This window comes from Pongo abelii, chromosome 3, assembly GCF_028885655.2.
Source record: "Pongo abelii isolate AG06213 chromosome 3, NHGRI_mPonAbe1-v2.0_pri, whole genome shotgun sequence".
NCBI lineage: Eukaryota > Metazoa > Chordata > Mammalia > Primates > Hominidae > Pongo > Pongo abelii.
In genome coordinates this window covers 47,698,179-47,710,781 of record NC_071988.2, presented here as the reverse complement: position 1 = coordinate 47,710,781, position 12,603 = coordinate 47,698,179, and the positions used below count along the sequence as shown (strand labels likewise).

At 39.7% G+C, this 12,603-nt stretch overlaps 1 protein-coding gene across 2 annotated transcripts in view; it reads left to right on the top strand.

Annotated features, from left to right (window-relative positions):
- Window positions 1–12,603, top strand: part of TEC (tec protein tyrosine kinase) — a 130,925-nt gene that overhangs the window by 29,485 nt on the left and 88,837 nt on the right. The window contains exons 1-2 of one of the 2 annotated variants that reach the window (XM_054553884.2): window positions 3,881–3,966; window positions 10,271–10,453. In XM_054553884.2, coding sequence (XP_054409859.1) covers window positions 10,316–10,453 — 138 coding nt within the window. In that variant the 5' untranslated portion in view covers window positions 3,881–3,966; window positions 10,271–10,315. Of the gene's footprint in view, window positions 1–3,880; window positions 3,967–10,270; window positions 10,454–12,603 lie in introns of those variants that run through there. The other variant, XM_024246119.3, reaches the window with a different exon arrangement.

The following is a 12,603-nucleotide window of genomic DNA, read 5'->3' as shown; positions in this document are numbered from 1 at the left end:
CTCTTCCTCCTTTTACCCTTTTCTCTTTTTTCTTATCAACTCTGAAGTGTTTGATGACTGGGACATGGAAAACTATGTTATTCCTGTAAATACGTTTTAAACACTTTTTATTGTGGAAAATTTCAAACATAAGTAAAAATAGGATGATGTGAGGAACCCCTAGTATTTATCACTAAACTTCAATAGTTATCAACTCATGAACAATTTTATTTTGTCTATACTCTTCCATACCCTTCAGATTAGGAAGCAAATCACAGACATTATTTTATCTGTGAATTTTTCAGTATATATCTTTAAAAGATAAGAACTCTGAAAAATATAATCACCATACCATCACACGCACACACACTCACACAGCAAATCATAAACAACCGAACACTATCTTAATATCATCAAATCCTGATATCGTCAAACAAATATTACCAATGAACCTTAATATCAACAATATTGAGTTAGTATTCAAGTTGCCATAATTGTCTCATACATTTCAGTTGAGAGGTCTCTTAAGACTAAATATATGTCAGACCCTCCTGAATCTCTCTCTTTTATTTTTGTTCTTAATTTTTTTTGTTAAAGAAATTTTCTCATTTGTAAAAAAAATTGAATGTACTAATGACTTGGACTCTTCATTCCTATTTTAAAAACATTGAGAAAAGAATATATAGACATGGATGAATGTTTCATATTAAAAATAACTTAGAATACTGTGGCCAAGGAACAAACATTGGTATTTGATTATCTTATATATAATTTCCAAACATTCTTTACTCTGATGCTTTCTCCTAGTAAAAGGCCCTGAAAATCACTGTATGCACTGAGAAATTTGTTTTGTCTTATTTTCACTTGTATTGTTTCCCTCTGCAGTAGCAAGTGGTAAGATTTATTCTTATATAATAGCTGCCCATTTTGGTACTTTTGAATTGAAATATAACCTGATATTGTTGACAGGCACCACAGCATTTGATTTCTCAGATTAAGGTCAGTCTGATGTTTATTTGCACAAATTTCCTAAAATTGCAAACAAATAGTAACTTTGTCACAAACATGTGATGAGATTGCAAATGGTAACTTTGTCATAAACCTGTGATGACATGTGAAATAAGGTCACCTGTTCTGATGTAGAAGTTTGTGAACTGAGGGCTCTAACTAAGTTTTAATAATATTAGGATATCACCAAGTATTAAATTGAATTATATAGTATTGCTAATTCTGTAGGTAAAATACTGCTGGATATTGGCAAAATGTGGCACATAATATATGACTTAACCTAATAAGATGAGAATTTCAACACCCTCTAATCACTCTTTGCTTGCTCTTATAAATGGTCCATCCTTTCCCAACTCTGTTATCAGGGCCCTTTTTTTCTTATTTACTATAGTTCATTCCAGAATATCATTTGGTAACTCACAGTCACTTTTATTTTCTTTTGTCTCTGATTTTCTTTCCCATTTAGCACCTCTGTTCTCTTGACTTAAAATAGTATGAAAAGTCATATTGACTAGGATAGGCTGTTCTAGTCACCAGCGATTTTTAAAAAAATTATTATTTTCTCTCTGTCTCTCTTTTTTTTTTGTTTTTTTGAGACAGAGTCTCACTCCAACACCCAGGCTGAAGTGCAGTCGCATGATCTCGGCTCACTGCAACCTCTGCCTCCCGGGTTCAAGCTATTCGCATGCCTTAGCCTCCCGAGTAGCTGGGACTACAGGTGCATGCCACCACGCCTGTATTTGCAATAGAGATAGGGTTTTGCCATGTTGGCCAGGCTGGTCTTGAACTCCTGGCCTCAAGTGATCTGCCCACCTCAGCCTCCCAAGTGCTGGGATTACAGGCGTAAGTCACCGCACCTGGCCTATTTTCTTTTTTTAATTTTATTTTTTAATTGACAAATAATAATTGTACATATTTGTGGGGTATATAGTGATGTTTTGATATGTACAATGCATACAATGCATAGCGATCAGATCAGGGCCATTGGCATATCCATAAAAAATTATTTGTTTTCAGGCAGAATTTTTCATGATGAAAAAGGTTTTAAGATCTGTTGGCTAAAATTGCTGGACTGTGAAACTGAGTATTATCAGATATTCAAATTTGCAACACTGGATAGACAGTATAGCTTTGGTGGTTTGTGTTTCTCACTAGTGATACAGTGACAGTTTCTGTTGTCTACCTCAGAATATTAGTATTCAAAGACAATGTGTTAAAATGTTCAGAATTTTAGCAGTTAGCCGCCAAGGCAAAGGGAATAGTACTCTTGTGTTCAACTCCAATGAGATAGAAAAGGGGCTTATGTTGCAGTCGAGTTTTATTTAAAAAAGATGTTTGTGGCCGGGCGCGGTGGCTCACGCCTGTAATCCCAGCACTTTGGGAGGCCGCGACGGGTGGATCACGAGGTCAGGAGATCGAGACCATCCTGGCTAACATGGTGAAACCCCGTCTCTACTAAAAATACAAAAAAATTAGCCGGGCGCAGTGGCGGGCGGCTGTAGTCCCAGCTCCTCGGGAGACATAGGCAGGAGAATGGCGTGAACCCGGGAGGTGGAGTTTGCCGTGAGCCGAGATCGCGCCTCTGCACTCCAGCCTGGGCGACTGAGCGAGACTCCGTCTCAAAAAAAAAAAAACAAAAAAACCAAAAAAAACAAAACGATGTTTGTAATCCTTAGTAACGGCTAGGAGAGAAAGCTGGAATCCTGAAGTTTTGTTTCATTTTCATTTTAAAATGTAGAACATCAAACCTATTATTTTCTTGCTCAGAGAGGACATCTCCCTTCAATTTTCGTATTAAGAGTTTGGAGTGGCTCTTAATGATGCTCTGAAAGTCATAGGCTATCTCTGTTGAAATCTGGAGACTGAATCCAACTGCACTTAGCAGTCTCCTAAACTAGGAGGCTGGAAGTGGCACCTCATTAAACTTTTTCCTTCTGTTCCACCTTTCTTTCCACTAGAGAAGTTGTATAGTGTAGCGAATAGTGTAGGCCCTGCAATTGTATTGCCTAAATTAAAGCCTGGCTCTTATTCTTACCTTGTGATGTGTAAAATGTAGACACTACTAGTACATATTTCAGAAGGTTGTTGAGAGAATGAAGTGATTCAATACATTGAAAGTGCTTAGTGATTGGGACAGTGCCAAGTAGTGAAAGCTTTATAATGATAATGATAATGATTTCTATTATTTTTCTGTGTGAATAGTAATTCCATAGGGATACTCCCGGATTCTCCTATGGTCTGCTTATTCCTCCGGATTTCACTGATCTTATCAAAAGGTTATTAGATTGACCTCTCAGGACAATGATGTTTACTTTTAGGAAAATCTACCCTCAGCCTCCTCCCCCATTTTGGTCCAGATTTCACAGCATTTAGCAGGTATTTCATAGTTTGTAGTTTGGGATTGAAGGCTGTCTTTTTATTTCATTGAAGATGGGATTCTCTTCCTCTGGTTTTTATGTTTTATTATTTAGGGTAGAAGAGTAGAACATATACCTTTCCACTGCTATTCTCCAATGATATTCTGATTCTCAGAGGGAATCATTTTCATTTTTTCAAACTTTTTCATCTCATTGTATCTTATTAAACAAAAATTATGGGAGGCCATTGTTTTGGACTGAGCTCCTGTACTAGGCCCCAACAAACCAGACCAAACAGTAATGGAGTCACCCATGCTAAATGCTGCATAATCAAACTGAAGCTTTAAGGGAGCAGGTAGATTCCCAAATAGACCATTTTCCCCCTGAAAACAGGAGATTACAGTCTGTGTGAATCAGTGTAATAAGGAAGTCCCCTCTGTTTTAATCTTTACCAAAAAAAGTAACCTGAAGTAACTTGATGTTACTAATCAGCTTTTTTTTTTTTTTTTCTTCTATTATTCTGTTTCCTTGTTCCCAGCTTATAAAATCCATGGTTCTGCCCTGGCCCAGTGGGAGCTCTCATTCTATTTTACAGAATAGAGGCTGCCCTGACTCTTGAATTGTGAGTAAAAGTCACTTTTACTAAATTTGTTGTAATCTTGACGGTCTCTAAACATGCTTTACATTGCTACTTCTTGCTTTTTCAATTGTAGATATTATTTATTGGTTTCCTCCTCCTCCTCCTCCTCTACCTTTTCCTCCTTCTCCTCCTGCTACCATGGAGGAAATAGCTCTCTTTCATAAAGTACTCCCCCACCCACATGGGAGCATACTTCCTGCTCTCACACCCAATATATTTATATTAGTAGTAAGATTATCACTATTGTTTACCTGATTATGACAGTGTAGATGTTATTTGTAGCAGAACTCTGTAGCATACCTGTGATTATTTTTCCTTTTCTAAACATTTTTTTGTTTTCCCTTGGAATTATTTTGTTTTTTAAAATTGGCTAAATTTTACTAACTTATTATAAATCTTCTCCCCATACATTCAGTTTTGTCTCCTAGAAGAATTCTTTGGAAGAACCTCCTTACTTGATCCAATTTGGACTGGTGGTACTCTCGGCCAGCTGCTCAGTGTCATTCATTTTGGGATTTCCCTTCATCATCTATTGGGGGAGGGGGTCCCTTTACCTCTTTCTTATGTTGGAATGTTTGTTTCCTAAATTCTTGTGGTTTTTGCTTTTTTGGCTTCCTGCTTTGTTTTGGCATTTTGGCTACATCCCCAAGTAGCTTTTTGAGAAAGGTGAATAAGAGATAAAATTGTTAAAGCCTTGCGCATATTTGAAAAACATCTTTATTCTCCTGTCACTTCATTGGCACTTTGGCTGAGTATAGAATTTTTGATTAGAAATCACTTTCTTTCTGAGTTTTTCTTCATTGTCTTCTACTCTCTGGCATTACCCTGGATGATTACCATTCTGAATTTTGATGCTTTCAATGAAACTTACATTTAAGCTTGCTTAATATTTGGCTTATCCCCATAGTTGTGAAATTTTACAAGAGTTGCCTTAATTTGGTAGTATTTCAATCTGAAAATAACCTTCAGTTTGAAGAAATTTTCCTAAAAATTTTCTTTGATTGTTTTCTCATTCTATTTTCTTTGCTTTCTCTTTCTGGAACTGCTGGTTTTTAAATGCTGAACTTTCTGAGTGAGTTCTGTAATTTCATTATGTTTTCTGTTTCTTAATTTTTTAATTATTTAATTATTTTTTTTTTGGGAGAGTTCCTCAATTTTATGTTCTAACTTTTCCATTGAGTTTTTAAGTTCTGCTATTTTATTTTTGATTTCTAGTAGCTCCTGTTTTTTTGGCTCTCTATTTCTTATTTTGGCTGTATCTTGACCTTGTTTCATGCATGTATTTCCCTTAATTCTTTGATTTTGTTGAGTTTTTTTTTAAACATTTTCTTTTTTTCTGTACAACTTTCGTTTCTTCCAACTTGCCTTTTTTTGCATTTGTTCTTTGACCTTGGATTCATATTATAATTTTTCCTCAATTGTCTGGTGATCCTTGGCTTTCTCTCATTTATCAGAGTGGGACTTTAAAAAGTCAGTTGAGCTGGGTGTGGTCATGTGCACCTGTAGTTTCAGCTACTTGGGGAGGCTGAGGCAGGAAGTTCACTTATGCCCAGGAATTTGAGTCCAGCCTGGGCAACATAGCCAGACCTCGTCTTTAAAAAAAAACAAAACAAAAAAGTGTCAATTGGAAGCTTCATGCATGGTAGTGGGCCTTGCTGACTGTGGGCTTAACTATAGGGTAGTCTGGCTGTGCCATTTTTTGGGGGACACTTCTATGTCTGTGTCTTCAAGACTTTTCCCTTAGTCCAGTCCTGATGTCCTGGAGCCAGATGGGAGAAGAGAGCTGACTAGCCTCGTCATTGATATGGACACTTGTACAGTTTCACTTAAGCTCCTCCTTTTCAGTGTGCTATTCCCAGCCGCAACTGTACTTAGTCTCTCCCAGGATAGAGACCCTGTGTTTTATAGTCTTCCGAAATAAACCTCTAGTTTTCTCCCAGGGTTGAGGAGAGTTAGTCACCTAGATCTGTGGCATGGAAGTGGAGAGGATCGGGGACTCTGTTTATTAAACTGATTTGCCAACAATTCTTTTGCTTTAATTCCTTCTTCATCACCACTTCTAGTGATACCTATATTCTTCTGATTCTTGAGCTATTTGGAGGTTTTGCAGAAGAAATTGGGTTGTTTCCAGGCTTCTTCTCAGCGGGACCTGCCACATATTTATTTGTTTTCCAGTTTCCAAAATTCTATTGTTGTTTCCTTTTTTGTTTTCTATTTCCTTGAGAGTCAGTTCCTTAACAACAACAACATAACTGTTTTTAATGGAATTTCAGGAAGGAGCCAATGTGAAGTGTGCATTCAATACTCTATCTTTGGCTGGAAGTCTACATGAGGAGACTTTTCCTTCATTTGTATCTCTCTGAACTTTAGTAGTTTTCTTGGCCAGGACTTCACATTGGCTAATGAGTTATAACAACAGTGGTGAACTTTAATTGTATGGGATAGAAGGGTAGGAAAAGCTCATAAGTAGGAACTAGGAGACTTTTTTCTAGTCTTGGCTTGTGTGACCTTGAGTAAGCCATTTAACTTTTCTGAACTTCAGTTTCTTGAGGGAGATAGATGGTGACTAAGGTTCCTTTCAACTTAAATGGTATGATTCTGTATAAGACTAGTAATCACACATATAAGTCAGATAAGGTGATTTTTTTTTTTTGGAGACAGAGTCTCGCCCTGTCACTCACACTGTAGTGCAATGGCGTGATCTTGGCTCACTGCAACTTCTGCCTCTCCGGTTCAAACGATTCTCCTGCCTCAGCCTCCCAAGTAGCTGGGACTACAGGCACCTGCCACCTCACCCAGCTAGTTTTTGTATTTTTAATAGAGATGGAGTTTCACCATTTACACCAGGCTGGTCTTGAACCCCCGACTTCAAGTGACCTTCCTGCCTTGGCCTCCCAAAGTGCTGGGATTACAGGCATGAGCCACTGCACATGGACAGATAAGGTGATTTTTTTCCCCAGGACATTCAACATGAGTGTTTTTTCTGCCCCTGATGTTGAGACCTTTTGCTTCTAGAACTGCATATAAGTCCCGCCCCATTTATCCTTTGGGCCTTCCAAAAGTCTGCCTTCCATTTGTTAACAATGGTATTGCTCACTGTGTTGGGAACTACATGTTTGTACATGGCCCATTTATGAGAGCATCGCTTGCTCTTCCCTGGTATCCATTCTTTGTTTTTTTTTTTTAGACGGAGTCTCGCTCTGTCGCCCAGGCTGGAGTGCAGTGGTGCGATCTTGGCTCACTGCAAGCTCTGCCTCCCGGGTTCATGCCATTCTCCTGCCTCAGCCTCCCGAGTAGCTGGGATTACAGGCGCCCGCCACCACGCCTGGCTAATTTTTTGTATTTTTTAGTGGAGACGGGGTTTCATCGTGTTAGCCAGGGTGGTCTTGATCTCCTGACCTCGTGATCCGCCTGCCTCGCTCGGCCTCCCAATGTGCTGGGATTACAGGTGTGAGCCACCGCGCCCAGCCTCCATTCTAATAAATAGTCATTTTCACCGTTGAAAGTGTGTTGCACAAAGATGAAAAGATAATTTCCAAAGAAGAGGTATTTGCATTCTGACAGTTTCTTAGGAAAGAAGGATGGAGTGCCAAAATTTTAAATGGAATAAGGAAGACCAACTTAGATGCAAAAAGGGCAAGAGCTTTCCTGTGACTCCTTAGCTTAAGTTGGCTATTGGGTTAATTAATTCTGTGATTTAGCTGCTACTGAGAGGCTACCGTAGACACTGGGAGTGGGATAAAGAGGTATAAGAGCCCAGTGTCTTCCCTTAAGATAGTGGCTCTCAATTCTATCTGTACATGAAATCATGATGCCCAGGGCTCCTCCCCAGACCAACTGAATAAAAAAAATCTGGAAGTGGAGCCTAGACATCTGTATTAAAATGAAATTCCCTAGATTCTAATATATACTTAAGGTTGAGAACCATTCCTTAACAGCTAAGTGAGAATTAAAAATATGTACACTAATTGCTGTAGACATAGCAGAATATGATTAGCTCTATGATGAGTGATAGAAATTATGGCACAGGAGTTGGAAGGTTTTCAATTAATAGGAGCCATTAGGAGAGACTACACATCAAGGAGGGGAATTTTGAGCTGGTATATCTTCATAGGTGGAAAGCAGAGAGTCCACTAGGCCAGGGAATGAATGCTGTGAGGGGAATCTCTGGAGATTTGGAAGACTATTTTGGTTGGAGTGTGGTGGAAGTAAAGATGGGCGGGTAGGCTGCAGCCAGAATGTGGACAGTCTCTAGTGTCAGACTAAGGAATTTTAGCTTTACTCTGCAGGTCGTGGGGAGGCATTCAGGATTTCTGATGAGTGAAATGGCAATGCTGAATCTTTGAAGATTGATCCAATGGGAGTGATGGATAGGTAGTTTGAATAAAAGGAGGCAAGAACTTGAGGAAATGAAGACCAATTGGGAAGCTACTCTTCATGGTCCAGATGTGGGGTCATAATGTTCCGAGCGAGGCAGATAGCCGTGGAATTAAAAATGATAAACATTTGTGTAGTGTTTTCATAGTCAGTTCTTGCCCATATCTCATTTAAACCTCACACTGACCTTGTGGTCTTTCCTTCCATACTTTATAAATAAAGGAACTGATGTTCAGAGAGAAGCTGTTGTAAAGGAACCTTATAGAAAATGGAGGGGCCTGATTGGATGATGACCAATCAGTAATAGGAAATTAAAAGGTGCATTGGAGGTGTTGGATTGGGTGTGAAGATGGTGGAATTCCTCAGTGGCTAACCCTGTCCAGTCACCGGCCATGCTGTCTGAGAGCCACTTCATGCTGTTCATGTGACTCTTCTTGCCTGGGTCCTTTAATATGCAGTTATTTATTTATTAATTATTATTATTATTATTTTTGAGATGGAGTTTTGCTCTTGTTGCCCAGGCTGGAGTGCAATGGTGCAATCTCGGCTCACTGAAACCTCCACCTCCCAGGTTCAAGCGATTCTCCTGCCTCAGCCTCCCGAGTAGCTGGGATTACAGGCATCTGCCACCATGCCCAGCTAATTTTTTGTATTTTTAGTAGAGATGGGGTTTCACCATGTTGGCCAGGCTCGTCTCAAACTCGTGACCTCAGGTGATCCACCTGCCTCGGCCTCCCAAAGTGCTGGGATTACAGGCGTGAGCCACCATGCTCAGCCTGTTTATTATTATTTTTGAGACGAAGTCTTGCTCTGTCACCCAGGCTGGAGTGCAGTGGTGCTGTCTGGCTCACTCCACGCTCCACCTCCCAGGTTCAAGTGATTCTCTTGCCTCAGCCTCCTGAGTAGCTGGGATTACAGGCATGCGCCACCACGCCCAGCTAATTTTTGTCATTTTAGTAAAGATGAGGTTTTGCCATGTTGGCCAGGCTGCTCTTGAACTCCTCACCTAAAGTGATCTGCCCAAAGTGCTGGGATAACAGGCGTGAGCCACTGTGCCCAGCCACAGTTACTTCTTTAAAGGCACAGTGGAGGCAAGAGAAGGAGAGGCTGTTGTTAATTCAACTTGTCTCAAATATGAATCTTCAGACCTTTTTTGAATGTCTTTGGGTTTTCAGATAGTTAAATTGCGTTGAATTTTAAAAGGCTGAATCTAGGTATCGATAGTCTAGAGTTAAAGGGCTGAGACTTTCTTATCCAGGTGGACTCTGCCCTGAGCAGGTTAACTATGACTGGTGGGTTTCCATTTCTCTTGTGGTGGAGACAGGAGCCATAGGGAAGAGAACTCTGGAGCATGGTAGTGTAGACACCAGATAACATCCCTGTGGCGCTGGTAACTAGGATGCTTCATTGAGATTACATCCTTATCAGAGCTGGAGTATGAATCATATCCACCACCATGCTAATTCATTTTGTTCATGAGTCGGCTGTGTCTGTAAGGTCATCTGTTTTGTGAACTAAGATCCTGAAGCAATTCAAATGTCAGTGTAAATCAGCCACACAGGTGACGAAATGTGCTTTTCCATCTGAGATACTTGTTCCCTGCAATCAAATAGTAAGAGTGCACCAGAAAGCTAAGGGTAGTAGGAGGTAAAAAGGAATGAATCATCATCATGAAGAACCTTGATTAGATTTTTCTCATGAAATGATGAGATGTGGAGGAGCAGGATGGAAACTGGAAAAGGAGAGGAGGTTGAATTTTTGTGCCCCAGGCATTCTCAGTTCGGGCACAGAGATCAATACTCATCTGCTCCAGCAGGGGTGAGGGTGTAGCCGATTTTGTTAATTGGAAATGGCAACATCCATAGAAAATTAAACTGTCACATTTTAACTGTTTCTTTTTTCACTGTAGAATACTGGGATATTCAGTGGCAGGAGGAGTAATCAGAAGACGGAGATGAATTTTAACACTATTTTGGAGGAGATTCTTATTAAAAGGTCACAGCAGAAAAAGAAGACTTCGCCCTTAAACTACAAAGAGAGACTTTTTGTACTTACAAAGTCCATGCTAACCTACTATGAGGGTCGAGCAGAGGTAGGAGACAATCACGATTTACTTTGCTGCTTTCTGTGTGGATAATGATTTTATAATATTGTCTCCCTCTCCAATCTTATTGAAAATGCTTTGGGTTAATGAAGTAATGATTTATTATCATTTGGACTTGAAAGATGAAGTTTAGCGTATGGATAGAAATTAACAAATCTGTTAATTATAGGTTTATTATAATTAACCTACTGAATCAATCTATTAGATTACATTACTTTTAGATCCTCATGGAATTTGTAAGGTGCATTGTACGTATGGCTCTCTCCTGTAAACCGCCTATTATGTATCAAAGTCTTCTTTAGCAAATATAAATTGTATCCATGTCCATTACTTTATATGAATATTTCTTCTTTATTAAGTAGAAGTTACTTAAAACTGGTTAGTGATTTGGTGGACTCAACACGTAATCGAAGTTGACCTAAAGCGGAGTTTTTAAACATTCATTTTTTTTATGATAAGCAGCTACTACAAAGTTTCTTTGATGGCAGCAGGGAGAAAGCAGCTCACTAAAAAACCTGGCCAGTGAGCACGTGGCACAGACGAATGTGTGGTTAGCACACTCCTGCCTTGTGGGTGGCTTTAGCTTCTCCTTCCACCGCTAGATGAGGCCGTGAATGTGCAGTCACCTCTGGTTCTTTTGCTCCTGACATGTTGGGTGTGGCATTTGCTAGTACTGCCACGTACTGCCTTCTCTGCTAGAAATATCCTTGGGTTCCAGGAAATGACCAGGGGCTGGGTTGCCCATGGCTAACCATATGCTGTTATGCAACTGGTTTCAGTGGACTGTTGGTGATCCTGGTTTAGTTTTTTTTTTTTTTTTTTTTTTTTTTGAGACAGTGTGTTGCTCTGTTGCCAGGCTGGAGTGCAGTGATGTGATCTCGGCTCACAGTAGCCTCCATCTCCCCGTTCAAGCAGTTCTCCTGCCTCAGCCTCCCAAGTAGCTAGGATTTACAGGCGCATGCCACCACACTCGGCTAATTTTTGTATTTTTAGTAGAGATAGGGTTTCACCATATTGGCCAGGCTGGTCTTGAACCCCTGACCTCAAGTGATGCACCCACCTGGGCCTCCCAAACTGCTAGAATTACAGGCATGAGCCACTGCACCTGGCCCTGGTTTAGTTTGAATTCTGTTTTTTTTTTAGAGTATCTTCCTCAGACGTTGATTTAGTTGTATTTTTTTTTTCTCCCACTGATTTCTCTGTGGTTTGCTTTCCCCCAATTTAGATAGAATGGCATTGTCTCTCATGATGGTCCTCAACTCTTAATTTCTGCTGTGGCTTGTCATTGTGACCTGTGGTATTCTGCAGGTTCATATAATTTAGGACCATACTCCTTTATCCTTAAGTCCCCAAAATGCTGAAAACCAAAACCTCAAAACTCTTAGTTACAAAACCTGTGTGTGTGTGTGTGTGTGTGTGTGTGTGTGTATCTGTATGTGTATATGTGTGCAGAAATATTAATGTATTTAATTATGTGGAGCTGCCCTAGTCCCTGCTGGGACTATTATGTAACATATGATATATGTGCTATATTTGCTTTGTTACATCTAAAAAATTTAAAAATCCAAAAGTATTTTAGACAAGAACTGTTACCAGAAGTGTGAATTATTCTGAAACCTAAAACAGATTTTAAAGGAAACATTTACACATTTTTGCTGTATGGTAATAATTTGTTATAATTTGATTTTACTATATGGTTGACTCTTGAACAATGCAGGGTTAGGGACACCAACCCTTGTGCAGTCACAAATCTGCATATAGTTTTTGACTCCCCCCCAAACTTAACTACTAATAGCCTACTGTTGACTGGAAGTCTTACTGAGGACATGAACAGTAGGTTACCTCATATTTGGTATGTTATGTATATATTATATACTGTATTCTTACAATAAAGCAAGCTAGACAAAAGAAAATATTAAGACAATCATAAACAAGAGAAAATAGATTTACTATTTATTAATGGGAAGTGGATCATCATACAGGTCTTGTTCCTTGCCATCTTCACGTTGAGTAGGCTGAGGAGGAGGAAGAGGAGGGGTTGGTTTTGCTGTCTCAGGGGTGACAGAGGGGGAAGATGTAGAGGAGGTCGAAGGGGAAGCCGGAGAGTGAGGCACACTCAGTGTAACTTTTACTGAGAG